The 19469-nt window shown below is 45.0% G+C and overlaps 1 protein-coding gene across 2 annotated transcripts in view; it reads left to right on the forward strand.

Moving 5' to 3' along the window:
• The window catches only part of SLC41A3 (solute carrier family 41 member 3), a 66747-nt gene extending 47377 nt beyond the window's left edge, over nt 1–19370 (forward strand). For both annotated transcript variants that reach the window (XM_027864078.1, XM_027864079.1), the window contains 5 exons: nt 4617–4761; nt 9004–9083; nt 12195–12329; nt 13417–13565; nt 18599–19370. In XM_027864078.1, coding sequence (XP_027719879.1) covers nt 4617–4761; nt 9004–9083; nt 12195–12329; nt 13417–13565; nt 18599–18805 — 716 coding nt within the window. In that variant the 3' untranslated portion in view covers nt 18806–19370. The remainder of the gene's footprint in view (nt 1–4616; nt 4762–9003; nt 9084–12194; nt 12330–13416; nt 13566–18598) is intronic.
• The last annotated feature ends 99 nt before the right edge of the window (nt 19371–19469 follow it).

Genomic DNA, 19469 nt, shown 5'->3' on the forward strand with positions numbered 1-19469 from the left:
CCTTAGTACATAGACAATTAAAACTGTAAGGGACCTCAGAAGCAGTATGTCCGAGCTAGAAAGGAAGTTGGTAACAAAGAATGTTACAGCTAGGAGGGACCTGAGAATACAGAATGTCAGAGCTGACAGGGGCCTTAGAACACAGAATGTCAGAGCTAAGAGGGACCTTAGAATATAGAATGTCACAGCTGGAGGGGGCCTTAGAACAGTCAGAGCTGAAAGAGGCCTAAGAGACCGTATCATTCAACTCCCTGCTTTTACAGGTGAGGAGACTGAGGTCCAGAAAGGTGAAGATGGCAAAGCTAGAACTAGGACCAAAGTCCCCTACACACACACACACACACACGCGCGCGCGCGCGCGCGTGCGCCTCCAGAGTTGTGATCTATGCCTCCTAGTTCTTATCTGGGGCACCACTCCAGAGTCTTTTGAATCTCTCCCTAGCTCTTGGATGATTTTTAACTTTGTCTCCCTCTGTGATCAGTGAACTCACTAGTGTAGCTTCAGAAGACTTTTGGGGGCAGGGGGGTAGGGGAGCACTCCTGGGCCATAAGACTATAGAGCACTGCCTTCCCCCCACCTCCCGCAGTTTTTTTGCCTTAGGAAAAACGACCCCTGCAACAGAAAGTTTCTTCATGAGACTCCATTGAGGAATTGAGAGCTTTTTATAGGATAGCCAAGCCAGTGATCAGCTCAAAGCAGAAACAATGCCAGCTGTGGCACATTAGCTCCCATGACAGAAGAGACCAGCCCCCAGAATCCCCAAGGCTGCCAGCCACCCCTGAGCCCTTCATTGGTTCCCAGTGGGCACACCGAGAACCTTCCACATTTTCGAATGTAGTTGCTCTGCTATGTCTGGGCCAAAGTCAGGCCGTGGCTTTTCCTCTGGGACCTGAGGCTCAGCATCTCTCTCCACCCTCTGCTTGTCTACAAAGCAAGGCTAGGGCCTCAGGCCCAGGGTTATAGTGAGGCCTTTTTGGAAACAAGGATGAAAATCGATCCAAAAGGCGTATTGTTATCACCTAAGAAATGGAGACTTTGGGGCCTGTCTCGGTGCCAAGCCCACTTGACTTAACCCTCTGGGGGCAAGACAAGTGAGGGCTTTTCTTCATTATTGTTTCCATGAGCTGCCTTCCCCACCCTCCCCAATTTGTGCTGCCAATTTTATCTTCCAGCCCTGATCTCTACTCCTCCCTCCCCCCTCCCCATCCTTGCAGGGAAAAAGAGCTCGCCTATGTTTTGTGCTTCAGAGAGCCTTAAGAGGATTCCATTGCAGCCCTGTGATCCTGGGGTGCACTGAGAGAGGCTTAGGGCCCAAAAGGAGAGAGACGATAGTCCCACAATGGTAATGATAAGGACAATGATAAACTGAAGTATATCCAGAGAAGGGGAACCAAGATGGCAAATAGCCTTGAGATCACAGCACGGGAAGATTAGGCAAAGGAACGGGGGATGATTAGCCTGGGAAGAGAAGCCTGGGGACATGAGAACTGTCTTCAAGTATTTAAGGGGCTGTCAGGCAGAAGAGCCATTAGGCTCAGGCTGCTCGGCCCCACATCTGGGCACAGTTCAGTAGGCATTGCTTTGCACACAGTAAGTGCTTAATAAATGCTTATTCATTCATTTTTCAGAGATGGCAGATTTCAATGAGATATGAAGGGTAATGAGAAACACATATGAGAGTGAGAACAATGATATAGGGGAGCCAGTGATCAATTGTTAACATATGTGATATAGACAATATGTACTGGAGAGGGTCAGAAAGGGGACAGATAATTCATTCCTCCTGCAAACATTAATCTGCTAGGTAGTAGGTGCTAGGCACCTGGGTGGATGGGGAAGGGAATAAGCATTTCTATAGAGCCAACTATGTGCCAGGCACTGAGCTAAGTGTTTTAGCCATATTATCTTATTTGATCCTCACAACAACTGTTAGGTAGGTGCTGTAAGTATTCCAGTTTTACAGATAGGAAACTAAGGCAGACAGAGGTTAAGTGACTTGCCCAAGGCCACAGAGCTAGTCAATGTCTGGGGCTCAGGTCTTCCTGACTCCAGGTCCAATGTGCCAGCTGGGAGAGAGTGAGTAGGAAAAGTATAACTTCGCTTAAGAAGTTAAGAGAAGGAAACTCAGTCAGGTTGGGAATAGGGTTACAGAAATATACCTTCCCCTTTACCTAGAGAGACAGAGAGCTCTGGGGACATATATTATCAGCTGTGGTCACTGGATCAAATGGTTTTGCTGAATTGCTTTTCTTTGTCACAAAGGAAGGTTCAGTAGGAGGAGGTATTTCAAATGGCTGATTTAAAGACAAAAGATATCAGTAAAACATTTTAAAGTTTCTAGTAGGGGAGAGATAAGAGAAGTACACAGAAGGTAATGCTTCTTAGTCCAAATACAAATAGGGTGCCTCCTACAGCTAATATATAACTCTCCCAGAGGAAGGAGGTATCATCTCTGGTGGGAGATCAGGGAAGGCTTCATGGAGGAAGTGTCATATAAGCTGGACCTTGAAAAACTATGGGAAAGATGGAGAAGGGGAGGAGGGCATATTAAGTGGGTGATACAACATGAGCCCAGGCACAGAGATGGGGAGTGGTTGTATCCTGTGCTGGAAGAGGAGATATGACATAGACCAGGGATGTTGCAGGTTGCTAAATGACTGTTAAAAGCACATGAAAGGCAGTATTATGTACAGGAAAGAGTCCTAGCTTTGGAGTTGGAGGGTTTGGCTGGGAACCCTCTTTGATTCTGGGCACCTCGTATATTTACGTCTATAAAATGAGAGGGTTTCTCCCAAGGAAATGGGGGGAAAATATTGTAGCAACTGTACTAAGGTAGTGAGTGATCCAGTCTCTCATGGAAAAACTTTCTGAGATAGAGGGTTCTGCATTCAGAAATAAGGGATTGGAAGCAGTGGGGTTCATGGTGTAAGGAGAAGCTCTTGTCTCCAGGCAAGATCATGGGATTTATGCGATCATGGGATTTAAGAGCTGCCTTGGATCTCGGGGATCTTGTCGTCCAACCACCTTGTTTTGTAGATGAGAAAACTAAGGCTTCCCCAGAGTTGAAATGACTTGGCCCAGCATCCCACAGGTAACAAGAAACCACTGGTCATAGTCCCAACGCTCCATTTCCCATCCCTTCTTCCTGAGGAGGAAAAATGCTCCTCCCCTGAATGAGAGAAACAGCATGGCCTCATTGCCCTTGTCTGGAAAACAAGATGACCATAACTAGATGACCTCCAGGGGCCCTTCCAGGTCTCTCTAAGAGGGAAGGGTGCTTTTAATGAGTTTTTGCAGAGAAACTCTGTGAGCTTTTTGTTAAATATCCAAGGCCAATGGTTAACTCTCAGCAGAAAGAAAAGCAAGGTTGTGTTCATCTCAAGACTGCCAAGTCTAAGGCAAACCAGCTTTCGAGGCTTGAGAATCAAGTCGAGAGGCCCAGCTGCTCTGTCCAGTGGCCTTCCCCTGGGACCTCAGGCTCATGACTCAGGCTGTCTCCCTCCAATGAACTCATCTCGCTGAAACAGCTTGGAGTCTCGGGCCCAGGGTTAGGATGGAGGCTTTTTGGCAACAAGTGAAAATAAATTATCTAGGAGGCGACTGAGCCCAGAAATGAAGATTGTAGCTCCAACCCTGGTGTCTCATTGTGGCTTCCATTCTGCAAGGAGAATTCATACCAAGAATTGCTGGATGTAAGGCTGGAAGGGACCTTAGAAAGCATCCTAACCTTCCATTTTATAGATACAGAAATTGAGGCCCACAGAGGTCAAGAAATGTGCCCAAAGTCACATTTGGGCCATTTTAATCAAACGATTACGCATCTTTGCCTTTTAAAAAAAATTATCAATATCCCTTATTTTTATATCACCTTCATCCCCAGATATATCCCTGCCCCACTCATTACCAAACAGCTAATCATTGTAACAAAGAATAAAAAAGGAGAAGAAAGGGGCAGCTAGGTGGCACAGTGGATAGAGCACCAGCCCTGAAGTCAGGAGGACCTGAGTCTGAGGCCTCAGACACAAAACATAATACAGCTAGTGCTGTATGACTCTAGGCAAGTCACTTAACCCCAGTTGCCTCACCAAAAAAAGAAAAAAAAAGAGGAAAAAAGCTGCTCATCAAAACTAACATGCCTGCTGAGTCTGGCATATACAGTATTCCATACCCATAGTCCCCCACCTCTGCAAGAGGAAGAGTATTCTCTTAATTCTTCTCCAATGCCAAGTTTCTTAGACATTGTGATCAATCAGTCAATCAACAAGCATTTCTAATTGCTGTGCCAAGCACAATGCTAAGCACTGAGAATACAAAGAAGGTGAAAGGTGAAAATAGTTCCTGCCCTGAGCTTGGAGTCTAATGTGGGAGGCATTTAAATAAACAGCAGTGTACAAGACATATCGTGTAACAGAAGGTAACCTCAGAGGGGAAAGAAAGCCCTGGGAAGGGGGGTGGGGCGAGATGGGGTAATCAGGAAAGGTCTCAGTTTCAGAAAACATTTATTAAATTCCTACTGTATACCAGGTACTGGGAATACAGAGACAGATGCCTTCGACAAGCTTTTATTCTCCAGTCACATGTTAACATGGTACATGTGTCTCTTCTCTCTTGCCAGACCTATATTACCTGTTCCCAGTGATCTGTTTCTTCTTCTTCTCCCTGATCCCAATATGGATTTTCATAATAAACAAGAGCCCTTCCATCACCCAAGTACTGAAGACAGGCTGGTTTCCCATCATCACGGCCATGTTAATCAGCAGGTAAGAACAAGGAAAGCCATGTACTCCATCTGGGAGTTGATGGTTGAATTTTGGAGAGGAAGAAACTTCCTAAATGAGAGTCCCACCTTATCCTATCTCTCCACTGGTATCAGAGCATTGTGGGTCCTCTCCCAGATCCGAAGCACACAGACTGCATGAGGATTTGCTGGGGCCAGAAGCAGCCTGATTAAATAAACCTTCATAAAAGCTGCTACCATATCTAGCATACTTACTGGCCCTTTGGGGATTGGGCTTTCTTTCCTGTTTCCCTCCTCTTCCTTTAGTCATATAAATGCTTTGATAACTTCATTTTGACCTTAAGTTTTTTTCATTCTAATAATTGAAAATTATTAGAAAAGTAAAAATGCTAATATTGAAGATTAATAAAAGTTTCTTACTAGTATAAAAAAACTTAGTTGATCGTGATGCAAACTTCGTTTACCATATGCGTATTCATGGAAGGAGGTGGGGTTGTTCAGCTGAAAGAAGAGAAAACTGGGGGTCATAAGGGAGATGGGAGATTTGAGAGCAGACTTCAAGTATCAGAAGGCATGTTGGGAAAGAAGTGTAAGACAAACAAATTGGTCATCTATTAAGCACTTACTATGTGCCAGGCATTGTGCTAAGTGTTAGGGATACAAGTACAAACAAACAAAGCAGTCCCTGCCCTCAAAGAGCTTACATTCTAAGGGGGAGATACTACAGAAAGAGGAGATAGAAAGCTGGGGTGGGGGAGAGTGAAGTAGAAGGCAAGGATGCTGGCAAAGAGGTGGAGAACACAGTAAGCTGGGCCAAGAGCAAAGCGATCATGGAAGGGGCCCTTGAGAAATGGTCATTTGGACCTTTTCTGCCAGATGAGAACTTAGAACTGCAGGTCAAGTGGCAGAAAGGTAGATTTTAGCCCAATTTAAGAGACAACGACGTTTTGTAACAATTAAGGCAAGACCAGAACGGGCTGCTTCACAGGGAAGTGGTGAGTTGCCCATCCTAGAGGCTGGATGGCAGCCTGTTGGAGGTGTTGTTTAAGGGATTCTCAAGCAAAGGTGAGTCAGGCTAGGTAATCTCTGCGGATCCCTTCTAACTGAAATTCTGTAACTTATGTGCATGGTCCAATCTACAAAGAGCATATTTTAACTGAGACCTCAATCAACACTGGTGTAAATTCATAGAATCAACAGAATCCCAGAGGTGGGAAGGGCCTTAGATCATACCTAGGCCAGCTCCTACCCCAAGAATGACTCTCTTCCACAGTGTTCTCCACAAAGAGCTGCCTACTTGAGTACCTTAGGTAAGGAGGAACTCAGGACCTCCAGGAGTAGCCCATTCATTACTGAATAGCTCTAATTATCAGAGGACTCTACTTATATATTTATAAATTAAATATAGATGTTCATTATAAAAATAACTAAACCTAAAAACCATAAAATAGGCCAACACATGTTAAAAAGAACAGTAATCAGTTCAAAATGATGGGAGCCCATAGGGGGTGAATTGGCTGCTCATAGAAACAAGATAATATTAGGCTATGTAATAGGTATCTCAAGGGAGGCATTAATCCCGCTATTCTCTTCCCTGGTCAGAGCCCAGCTGGAGTGCTCTCTTGCATTCTAGGTATATGTTTTTAAGGGAACATTCATGAACAGAAGTGTGCCCAGAAAATAGTGTCTGAGAACCATAACCTCCTAGATTTAAAGCTTATTTTATAGATGAGAAAACTGAGACACAGGTGAGCTGAAGTTCAAGGTCACACAGGTAATAAACATCATAAGAGAAATGATGAAAGCACTTGGGAATATTTCCCTAGAGAAAAGACAACCTGGGGGATGGGGGAGGTAAGCAGTTAGTGGATGGATACATGTGCCATCTTCACCTATTTGAAGGCTATCCATGTGGCAGAAAGATTTGACTTGTTCCATGTGGTTTTAGGAGATAGAATCAAAACCAATGGATAGAAGTCCTAGCAAGGAAGATTTCTGCTTCATATAGGGGAGAATTCAACAGTGATAGCTGTCCAACAAAGAATAAACTACCCAAAAGCTAGTGAGTTTCCTGTCCTTGGAAACATCTAAACCGAGACTAAATGATGACCTGTGAGGGATGTTCAGAGACTTGCATGGTGAGCATTTGTTATCTGGGCCCCAAGGAGACCATTGACCTCTGCCTGTGCTTTAGAACTAGGATGTTGGCAGGCACATGACAATAGAGTGTAAGGCGGAACCTTCCCTGAACTTTCAGTTGTCCATAACAACCAGTCGCCCTATTTTGGGATTGCAGAGTCGGGGGTGGAGTAGTGGAGAGCTAATGCCTCTTGCTTCCCTGAGTTTCGTGATGACAGAAGAAATAGTACAGAATCAGTATGGTATGGTGGAAGGAGCACAGTACTGGAAGTCAGGAGACCCGGAGTCTAGTCCCAGTTCTTTCCTGTGTGACATTAAGTAAGTCATTTCCCTTCTCTCCATCTATAGAAGAGAGGGTTGAACTTGAATCTCCCTTTGCATATATGTTTTCTCCCCTTTGCCCATTCCATTAGAATATAAGCTCACTGAAGGCAGGGATTATTAAATCATTTAACTGTAGGAAAAAATATCTAGTCTAATCCATAGAGGTATGTGAAACCTATTGCAATTCACACTGAAATAATAAGTTGTCCTTTATCCAGAGGGCCAAGTGGTTGGTGTAGAGGAGAGAAGAATGCCTGGGGTCCCAGGATATAAGTTTGAACCCTGGCTCTGTCACTTTACTACCTTTGTGACCTTGGGCAAGACATTGCACCTTCTTGAGGCTCAGTCTGCCTACTTATAAAAGGAGGAGATTGAAACAAATGTCCTCTACGGCCCCTTTGAGCTCTGAACTGATGGTTCCTTTCAGCTGTAACAGTCTCTGATTCTCTTCATTGGACCAGGGGAGACAGGTCACCCTGTGCTAGAAAGTGGTCTGGAAAGGCTTTGTGTCTATACTTGTCGTCTCTTCTTTCTCATCTCCCACTCACTTCATTTTTTGTTGGTTTGGTTTTTTTTAGGCAATTGGGGTTAAGTGACTTGCCCAGATTCACACAGCTAGTAAGTGTCTGAGGCCAGATTTGAACTCAGATCCTCCTGAGTCCAGGGCTGGTGTTCTATCCACTGCACCACCTAGCTGCCCCCTCCCACTCACTTCTTAGGGATTCCCTGTCCAGCTTCTCACCCCACTCTTTGACTGAAACTGCCCCCTCCAATAATATTCAGTCAGTTTTTTGTCTCGTCTTTTCTCCCTCTACACCACCTCTCCCACCTGTCCCTGTCTTTCCATTCACATGGTCACCAGCAGAGTACAGGCTTTTATTACCTCTTACCTGGACTCCCACAACACACTTCAGGTTGGTCTCCTTGCATCCAGCTTCTCCAATCCCCACAGCTGCCAAATGGATGTTCTGAGAGCCCAGCTTGGACCAAATCTCTTCTCTACTCAAGAATCTTCACTGGCTCTCTGTTGGCTCTGGCGTAAAATAAAAGTTCTCCTGGCATTCAGCACCCATTATGATCTGGTTCCAATCTAACTTTCCAGATTGATTTCCTGTTACTTTCCCTCTCACACTCTAGATTCTAGACAAATTGACCTAGTTCCCAATGCAGGGTGTCCCATCTGTTTTTCTTTGTGCCTTTGCCCAGATCACTTCCCTTCCTGGACTTCACTCCCTCCTCAAGTCTCCATCCCCAAATCCCTAGCCTTGTTCAAAGCTTAGCTCAAGGGCCACCTTCTACTAGAGGCATTTCTTCATCTCAATCCATTTCTAGTGGCTAGTGCCCTTTCCCCGCCATTTCCCTAAGATTACTTTGTAGTCATCATGTTGTATTTTCTTATGTGCTTACTGGTGATTTATTCTCAGTAAAATGTAAGCTCCTGGAGGGCAGGGGCTGGCTTTTTTTTCTCTATATCCCTAGGGCTTAGCATGGAGCCTGGTACATTAAGTATTGGTTGGACACTTTTTAAAAGCTTGTTGAATTGAATATCTAGAGGAGATGAGAAATGAGCTAAGGTAAATAGAGTGCAAGACACATTCAGGAGACATTGTGGAGAGCAGCTGGGGCAGGGGAATTCTGTTGTGGAAGAGTGGGAGGAGAGGCTTCCCAGGCAGGCTGAGAAGATAATATAGATGATGAACTAGTAGCCATGAGAATGCCTTAGTTAAAATGCTGGAGATCCCATCTCTCAGGTATGCAAACAGCCTGTGAATTGTTTGTCCTTAACGGTTTCTTTTTCCAGTCTTGGTGGGCTCATCTTCAACAAAACCATAACTGAACAAAAGATCAGTGCGATGGCTGTCTTCACTCCAGTGATAAATGGTAGGTGCGCTTTTCTGTCAATCTGACTGAAGAAGGCAGGGTTTCTTCAGCAGGTGCCTGAGCTACAGAGTTATCCATGAGTTCCTTGAGGCTAGGTTTCTTCTTTGTAGCTGTCATGTGATATGTGTTTGTTGACTGATTGATTGATTGATTGATTGATTGATTTAGACTCTGAAAGGACCATGGTGATCACCTCGTCCAGGTTTGGGGAACCTAGGCTGCATGTGGCCTTCTAGGTCCTTGGGTGCAGCTTTTAACTGAGTCCAAATTTTACAGAACAAATCCTTTTATGAAGGGGACTTGTTCTGTGAAGTTTGGATGCAGTCAAAGGGGCACACTTGAGGACCTAGAAGGCCACATGTGGCCTTGAGACTCCAGGTTCCCCACCCCTGACCTAGTCCAACCCCCTCATTATACAGAGAGGGAAACTGAGACACAGAAAAATCATCACTTGCTAACTCACACACCCAGTCAGTAGCATAGCAGAAATCTGTAGAGCTAGACAGACACATGAGAGATCCAGTCTACTGGGGACAACTAGGGGGCGCCATAGTGCACAGAGCACTGGAAGGGAGTTGGGAAGACCTGAGCTCAAGTCCACCTTCAGACTTACTAGCTGTGTGACCCTGAGCAAGTCATTTAACTTCTGTCTGCCTCAGTTTTTTCATTTGCAAAATGGGAATAATAACATCGCCAAATGAGGTAATATTTATAAAGCTCTTTGCATGGTGCCTGGCATGTAGAAGACACTTAATTAATGTTCATTAATTTTTCAAAAATGTGGTACAACCTCATTTTACAGGGGAGGCCCAGAGAACTCAAGTAACTTGCCCAAAGTCACAGAGCTAGGAGTAAATGCCAGAGGCAGGGTTTGACATCCAGATCTTTGATTCCAAATCTAGAGCTTTTTTTTTTTCCTTTCATCTGTGTTCTTTTCATCTGTGAAGCTTCTGGTCCTGTTCCTGGGCCTCACAGACCTAATCAGAAACTCCTGGACCACTCAGCCTCATTCAATTGCACAAATAAATCCATCTCCAGCCTCCTGCAGTGACTGCTTAGGTAGTATTTCACTTGATCGGGAGAGGTAAATGGTGGCTGATGTCAGAGACTTCTGGGGTTCCCCATAGCAGGAACTAATACCCACCCAGTGAGTTTATGGGGCTTAACCAAAGTGTGGCATTAGATATAAATGCCGTAATAATAGCAGAGGTGTCAGACTAAGATCTGGAGAATGCTACCAAACTGGATTAAAGTGTAACTGGGAAATGTTTAACAAAATATAGTAAATAAATAAAAATACAATACAATAAAAATAATTTTAATTTGATGTTTTCTACCATCAGTAAACCCTGGGTAGGGATCTGTTTGACACTAGTGCCTTAGGAGACTCTAAATTTTCCTTATGGAATTAGCAAAATCTATTCATGCCCAGTGGGATCCTGACACCAGGGGCCTGTTTGGACCTCTGGACACCCAAGCTTTTCAGGGGCTGCTTGGGCAGGAGCTTGACTTAGGCAGTCCCTACTTGTTGCCAGCTGCCGAGACCCTTCTAGAATGAGAAGACCCCATGTGAAGTGCAGCATTCCTCAGAACCCTGTCCTACTTAGCAGTGCACGTCTGCAAAATGACCTCACTGAGTAACACCTAATTGGAACTACAGTTCTCCCACTAGCCAGGAGGGCAGAGTTCCATGGAAATCTATATTCCATTCTGGCTGGGCCATGTCTTCCATAAGTACCACTGCGCAGGGTTATATAGACTCATAGACTTGCAGATCACCGTCTGGCTCTAACTTCTTTCCAGACTCCTTTTACTGACATACTCCACCCACTATACTCTTCATTCCATCCAAACTGACTCACCAATTTCCAAATTCTAAACATCTCCCACCTTGGTGCCTTTGCACACGGCCATCCGCCACGCCTGGAAGGCTTTCTCCTTATTGCTTGGAATCCCTGCCTCCCTTTGGCTTGAACTTAAATATTGCCTCCTATGAAGAAGCTTCTCCTGATGCCCCCAAATGTTAGTGCCCTCCAATTACTTTGTACTCAGCTGCCGCCATGTTGTTTCCTCCCAATAGAACATAAGTTCCCTGAGGACAAGGAGTGTTTCCTTTTTTTGTCTGTTTCCCCAGTGCCAGCATGGTGCCTGGCACATAGTAGTAAATATTTCATAAGGGCTTGTTGAATTGAATCAAATTCATCCATTCAGCAGACATTTTTCAATTCCTGCTTTACTAGGCCCCATACTAGAGACTTCTGGGGATACAAAGGAATGTTTTTCAGTCATTTTCAGTCACATTTGAGTCTTCATGACCTCATTTTTGGGTTTTCTTAGCATTTTTGAACTCCTGTTTTAGTAAGCCCTATACTAGAGACTTCAGGCGATACAAAGGAAACATGTTTTTCAGTCATTTTCAGTCACATTTGACTCTTCATGACCCCATTTTTGGGTTTTCTTGGCAAAGATACTGGAAAGGTTTGCCATTTCCTTCTCCAGCTCATTTTACAGATGAGAAAACCGAGGCAAACAAGATTCAGTGACTTGCCCAAGATCACACAGCTAGTAAATGTCCGAGGCCTCATTTGAACTCAGAAAGATAAGTCTTCTGACTCTAGGCCTGGTGCTCTGTGCACTATGGCGCCACCTGGCTGCCCACAGAGGAAATAAGTAACATTAATTGCCCTCATGGAGTTTACAATCTGTCTGGGAAAATTAAAAGTATATGCATGGAATAATTAGCTTAAATGTGAGACTATATCCTAAGGGCCAAAATGGGTGATCCAGACAAACCATAACATACAAAGCAGTTTAAAGAAGGGCAAGCTCCCTGAGGGTTAAAACACTTGGGGAAGGCTTCCTGGAGGAGGCAACCTGAATCTGGACCTTGAGTGATGGGTAAAGACTTAAAATAGCTATAGTCGTGTGTGTGTGTGTGTGTGTGTGTGTGTGTGTGTGTGTGTGTGTGGTTGTGTGACAGAGAGAGGAAGGAGAAAGAAGAGGAGGAGGAGGAGGAGAGAGAGAAAAAGAAGAAGGAGAAGAAGGCCAGAGAGAGAAGGAGGAAGAAGGGGAGGAGGAGGGAGATAGAGTCAAGACTTGGTTGTCTTCTAGGTGTTGGTGGTAACTTGGTGTCTATCCAGGCCAGCCGGATCTCTACCTACCTGTATTCCTGGAGTTCCCCTGGAGTCCTGCCACACAATATGAGGAGCTTCTACCCCGATCCATGTGCTACTTTCTGTTCTTCAGGTGAGTCCAGGCAGATCATTACATTGGTAAACTTTTGGCTTTAAAGTAATGAGTCACTGGCATATGACTTTCATGGGTAGGCACAGGTGCACACGGTAGAGTTTCGAGGTCAGTCACCTTTGACCCCTGTTATTGCCTAAGACTCTGGTAGCTCTCATTGACACCCCTCCCTTCCCCTTTCAATGCCAGCTGTCTTCTTCTATCCTCCCAATAAAGCCTTCTTGCAGGAAGAAAGGTATAAGGTATGTCATTCGTATTTGAGTATGAAAATAAATTGCAGCTTGCCCAGAGTTGCCAAGAGGATAAGCATCAGGGCAAATCTTGAGCTCTCAACCCCACCCTCTTTCTGCTACATGACACTTCTCTCCTGAAGGGAAAAGAGATTAGATAAAGAATGGATTCATACATGAAGAGTTAGAAAGGACCTTAGTGGGCATCAGGTCTAGCTCCTTCCATTACAGATGAAAAAACTGAGGCTCAGTGTGACTTAGCCAGGGTCCCAAAGCTCACAGCTGCTAAGTGCCTAAGGTCTTTCTGAGTCCAGTGTTCTACCCAACTCACCAAGATGCTTCAAGGTCAGATGTAGGATTGGGGAAATGGAAGGAATTTAGGCCTGGATAGAAACACCAAGCCCCATTCCTACCAAAACTCTGATCCCCTTCTCATTGCCTGAGTGTGCTCTGGCTGGGCTGGTGATCATGGGGGTGGGGGTGGGGCTGTCTTCGGGTACTGCCAGAAAGTGCCACTGCCTTCCAGGTAGAGTTCAACAACCACCCCCCCCCAAAAAAAGATGCCTTGCCCAGGATCACACAGCATAGCTAGTGATGGCCAGAACTCAGACCTCCCAACACTCTACCAGAAAGTACATTTTTCTGCTTTTGCTTATTGTGTCCACAAGTTGAGCCTTGCAATGAATTCATCTCTTCTGATCCCCTGGTGTATTTCCCATGAGAATGTTTCCCTTCCTAACCTTGTGTCAGCTAAAGTTAGCCACACTTGGATCCATCTGTCATAGAGCTCATCGCCAGGAAAGGCAGCTCCTTAATCCAGCCTCAGGCTCAATCCTTCTGTCTTTTATTTCTTACAGAAATCAACTCTGTGTCTGCCCGAGTGCTGCTGTTGCTGGTCATCCCTGGCCATCTGATGTTCCTCTTCTTTATTTACATGATGGAGAAAGGGGAGATTGAGATAAATCTGCTGTTTGTGGTCTTTTATCTGGTTGCTTCATTGACCCAGGTAAAGATTTGGAGGAGAGTAGCTGGAGAACAGGACTTCAGAGAAAGATCTGAGGATCTGAGTAGCCTGCAAGCTCCATGTGAATCCATGACATGCAGCCTGAAAAAAATGAATTCATTCTAAGTCTGTGTCAAGAAGAGATATATTGTCCAGAAAAAGAGAAGGAATGACCCCACTGTCCACTGGTCTGGCTGGGATACATCTGGAGTACTGTCTTCAGGTTTTTTGTTTTTGTTTTATGTTTTGTTTTGTTTTTTTAGTTTTTAGGCAATTGGGGTTAAGGGACTTACCCAGGGTCACACAGCTAGTAAGTGTCAAGTGTTTGGTCTGAGGCCAGATTTGAACTCAGGTCCTCCTGACTTCAGAGCCGGTGCTCTATCCACTGAGCCACATAGCTGCGCCTGTCTTCAGTTTTTGACAAACTAGAGCCAGCCCAGATATAGGTGGATCTGAATGAGAATTCCGCCATATATGTATGATATTATAAGCCTTCCCAAATCCCTAGCCCCTGTAGAAAGGATTTTCTCCTTCTTCAAACCTTCTCTGGGTTTGCCCCCATTACACCTGTGTTGTATTATGCTTACCTGTGGACCTGTTGGCCTTGGTAGAATGTCAGCTGTGTGAGAGTAAAGGTGCAAAGAGGCAAATGTCAGCTTGATGTGAGAGGAGGTCATGGATGCCTCTCGTGGAGGTCCACCTTCAAACAGATATCAGATGACCAGTTGTCAAGTATGTTATAGGAGCGGGTTTTTTCTAATAAACATTAGACTAGATCAAGAATTCTTAGCCTGGGGTCAGTGGACTTTTTTTTAAATATATTAATAACTATTTCAATTTAATTGGCTTCCTTTATAATCCAATGTATTTTACTTTATACGTTTTAAAAACATGACTCTGAAAAATGATCCGTGAGTTTCACTAGACTGCCAATGGTGCCAAAATGCCAAAAAAAAAAAAAACCAAAAGGTTAAGAACTTGGGTCTGGTGGCCACTGAGATCCCTTTTGGACTCTAAATTCTGTGATTCCATGATTATTGTTATGCAGAATGATGGAGATCAGCACAAGAGGAGCTTCAAGGAGAGGAGGATGAAGGATTCTGGAAGAACAGGGTTTGGCTTATTCTTTGGAATGGGCCAGGCAGTTCCCACCATGCTAGGCCAGCCACTGGGAGAGGCATCCAGTGACTTGAGCTTCTGGGAATTAAAACTTCACCCTAGCTGATTCAGTCCCTTAGAATTTAAATTGGCTTTCTGCCCGGTGTTCTCCGGCCTCCCAGTGCACTGTACATATCCTGAGTGAGACCCCATTTGGTGGCAGGCCCTCAGATTTATGGAGGCCGCTTCACCTGGCTAAGGGTTTCCTTCTAAGGACTGTTCTTCTGGGGTAGAACATAATTTGATATGAGAAGGTCTGATGGGGTGTATTCCTGGAACTCAGCTTGAAGCTTATGGCATCAGACATAATCTCTAAGCTGATGACACCCTGGCATATTTCTGATTTCATTAGACTGCGTGCTCTTTGAGGACAGGGATCATTTTGCCTTTCCTGGTATCCCCAGCACTTAGCACAGACACTGACATAGTAAACACTTAGTCGATGCTTATTGGTTGGTGGATGGCTAAAATCCTCTTTGCCCCCCTCTAACCAAGCATGCACTTTTGAGTTTCCCGCTCAGCCGACCCATCCTGAGGCTTAAACTGTTTACTAACTGTTCCACAGACAAGATTCCCACCTTCCACACCTGGGCCACCTTACTTCATCAGAATGTAAATGCCCTCCATCAATACAATCTGTAACTTCATCTTAGGGAGTTGCCAGGAGAGGTTCATTCACAAAGCCAGGCTATGTCAAAGGTAGGATTTGAACCTAGGTCCCAATCTAAGACTGCCCTTCTATCCACAAAGCCACACATCTTCTCGTGCTATATTGTTGCTCAGTCATTTTTCAGTCATGTCCAACTCTTCACAACCCCACTTGGGGTTTTCTTTGAAAGATATTGGAGTAATTTGTCATTTCTTTCTCTGGCTCATTTTACAGATAAGGAAACCGAGGCAAACAAGGTTAAGTGATTTGCCCAGGGTCACACAGCTAGAAGTGTCTTAGGACAGATTTTAATTCAGGGCTTTCTGATTCCAGGCTGGGTGCTCTATCCACTCTGCCACCTAACTGCCACCTTATGCCATATATCTACCTAGAATACAGCTAATACTTCTCCCCCTCTTCTAAACACACACTTCTCTCCCTCTCCCTCCCCTTCTCTCCCTCTCTTTCACCTTCACCATTACCCATCCTTCAAGGCTGAGTTCAAATGCCACTTCTCCATAAGGCCTTCCCAGCTCCCCACCCTCAGGCAGAAATGATCACTCTTCCCTCTGTACTCTGATAATACTCTGATGTCTCAAGCTCTTTATATACTAATAATTCATGTACTTGTCTTATCTACCCTAATGAACAGTAAGCTCCTTAAAGACAGGGACTTGATTAATTCTTTTTTTGTCACCCACAGAACCTAATGCAGGACTTTGCACACAGTAGGTGCTTAATAAATGCTTTTAAAATTGAATTTTGTTCCTCCAAAGAGTCAGTTCCATTGGGTTAGCTGTTAATATCAAACAAATCTTTATTGGATATTTACACTCAGCCATTCAGTACTGCAGGGAGAATCAGCATGGTCCCTGCCTTCCAGAAGCTTACAATCTAAGACACAAAGTATACACCTATTTAAAAAAAAAAGGTAGTGATTGCTGAATTATGTATACAGACTCTCAGAGGAAGAGAAGAGCAGACTAAGCTAGGGCAGTCCAGGAAGGTTTCATGGAGGAGTTGAGGCTTCAGCTGGGCCTAGAAGAATGGGTAAGATGGAGATTAGGCAGAGAAGAGATGGGGAGGGCATTCCAAGAGAAATAGTGAATTAGCATGAGTAAAAGCCAGGAGGCTGGAATGAAAACAGTTCATCCAGGGGAGAGTGAGGAGAGGAGCCAGCCAAAAACAGGATTGCGGGTCACTGTCCCTCTGGGGCAAAGGAGTCTCAGTTATGCATGATTCCTTTTTTTATGCAAAGGCGGTGGAACCAAAGGAAAATATCATAATGAGCCCCCTCCTGCCTGAATGCCACTTAACCAGATTTAAGCTAAGCCAGAATTATGGGGAACAGCTGCCTTTTCCCCCTCAAGGAACTTTTCCCCATAAAGCTGTTCGTAATCATGGAAAATGTGCATCAGTTGTGGCCACCGCTCCATCTGGCCAGGACCCAGAGATTCCACTCCTGACTCGAGGCTTCCCCACCCTGCTCCCCCCCCAGCTACAAAGAGCCTTCCTCTGAGAGTCCCAGGGACACCCAGCGAGTGTCCCAAAGCAGGGTATCAGCAGCCCTTCCCCCAAGCGGGGAAAAGCCACCCCCCAGAACTCATCCCACCAAACATGAAAAATCCCATCACGCAACAAAGTCATTGTAGAGGGGAACATTTGATGGCTAAGGTTCCTAGCAGGGGGTTGTTGCTGTTACTGGTAATTGTGGTCTTCAAATATCTGAAGGAATGTCTGTATGTGGAAGAAGCCGATTTGCTCCATGTGATTTCAGAGTGCAAAAGGAGCACCACTGAGATCCCTGGACTTTGGAGTTGGAGGCACTGTGTTCCAATCCTGCCTGTCACTTACTACCTATGTGACCTAGGGAAAGTTACTTCACCTACTCCCCATCCCAGGCCTCAGTTTCCTTGTCCATAAATAAGACTGTAAGACTAGAGAGCCTCTCTAGACCTTCTGGCTCTAAATCTTTGTTCCTAAGTGCTGGGGAGGTGGAGTATAAGGAAGTTCTGACAGTCCCAGTGGAGCTGTCCAGCACTCAAGTGGCCTGCCTCAGAAGGGAGGGAGCTCCCTGTCACTGGAAGTGTTCAGACACTTGCTGGGTGATCCTCTCTGATAGAAGGGATTCCTACCCTGGGAGGACAGGTGGGTTAGGTCCCTTACAGCTCAGACATTCTGATGCTAATGCTCTGAGAGCCAAATAGGTGGCATAGCAGAAAGACCACTGGACTCAGCCGAGTGTCAGGCTCAGCTCTGCCACTTTCTACCTGTGTAATATTGAGCAAACCACTTCCACTTTCTGAGGCTCAATTTACTCCTCTGCAAAGTAGATGCTAGAGATCCTTCCATCCTTAAAATGCTGGTCTATTCAAATGCACTTGGATGATTCAAGGACTGCAGTCAAGAGCCCTGCGTTGGGAGTCAGTAGATTTAGATTCTAATCCCTCACTCTCAAGGAGTTTACATTCTATTCAGGGAGAAGATATGTGCAAATATAAGTATATTTAGAATAAACACAATATAGTTAGGGAGGCAGGACCTTGGCAGTTGGTAAGGCTTCACATAGAAAATAGTGCTTCCATTATAGGTCTTGCACAAAGGAAAAGCTTGTTGATTATTTGAAACGTGCCTGAATAGTGTAATATCTATATTCCAAGGGTCCTTAACCTATGGTCTGTGCACTTGGTGTGTGTGGGGGGGGTGGCACTTATATTTTTATAAATGTATTTAAATATAATTTGTTTCCTTTGTCAAGTCAGCAAACATTTAGTAAGTACCTACTATGTGCCAGGCACTCTATTTTATTTTATGCATTTCAGAACATTATTCTGAGAAGAGGTCTTCAGAATTTACAAGGTTGCTAATTGTTTCTATGACCCAGAAAAAGGATAAGAACCCTGATATATACCAACCTTAGCTATTTTCAGCTGCCATTGGTGTCCATGACCTAAAAGGCAAAGGACCCCTGGCCTATCCCATACCAATTTTAGCTGTTGTTCAGCTGCTAATAGGTTCTGTAACTCCAAAAAGTCTAAGAACCCCTGGTCTATACCGACCCTAACTGTTGTTTGTATTCGTTGGTCCCTTAGGCTTCAAGACTATATTTTTCGGTTTTTCGCTGGTGACCCCCAGTTCCTGGCCTGACTGACCTTTGTTTTCATTCCCTGTCCTGGACCCTACCCCCTAGCTCAGGCAATGATTCTGCTGTCTTTGTTCCCCTCTCTAGGTGCTGATCCTACTATACCTGGCAGAGATAATGGTGAGGCTGGTATGGCACCGGTCCCAGGATCCTGACAGCCACTGCATCCCCTACCTCACTGGAATGGGGGATCTGCTGGGGACTGGCTTACTGTCCCTCTGCTTTCTCTTAGACTCCTTCTTTATCAATATGCATCTGAAAAACTCCAATATCGTGGAACCTGGGCCTCCCTAGAAATGAGGCAAGAAAGCCCAAGACACTTTATTCTCTGATCTTCACAGCCTTCAGAGTCCTGAAAGCAAGTGGCCCAACAGTCAGACTAAAAGGATTTTGGGGCCTCTCCTTATAACCCTCTCTGCCAAGAAAATCATCTCATGCAGCCTCAGGCATTCTTACCTGGCCGCAGCCCAGAACATGGCTTGTACATACATCTGGATGCCAGTGTGGCATGAGCTTCCCAGTGGGAATGGTGTCAAAGAAGGGCCTAGCATGCCTTTGGGAGGCCACACAAATGAGAGGGATGCTGTTCTGGTCAGATGTCCTGGCTTCTCCTCTCAATGGCAGTACCCAACTTGGAAAACTTCAGAGCTGCTGTTTGGATCTACCCCTTACCTCTCTACAGCTGTCCTGACCCCAAGACAAAGCACTTCCCAAGGGGAGTACAGCCATGCCCCTGGGCCCTGACCAAGGGCACAATATCCCTCCTTGTTTCAAGTTACTTCATCTCAACTCTTTCCCCAAAAACCCTGTTAGGAAACTCAGTGTTTGAAAAGTGCAGAAGTAAATTATGTAGAATTTATTTGTCTTTTGTCTTTTATGTCCTGACAATGGTTGGTACAGAGATAGAGTTCAGATTATTAAAAACAATCAGCAGGGGCAGTTAGGTGGAGCAATGGAT

Source organism: Vombatus ursinus, unplaced genomic scaffold (assembly GCF_900497805.2).
Source record: "Vombatus ursinus unplaced genomic scaffold, bare-nosed wombat genome assembly UNPS02014773.1, whole genome shotgun sequence".
Classification (NCBI taxonomy): domain Eukaryota; kingdom Metazoa; phylum Chordata; class Mammalia; order Diprotodontia; family Vombatidae; genus Vombatus; species Vombatus ursinus.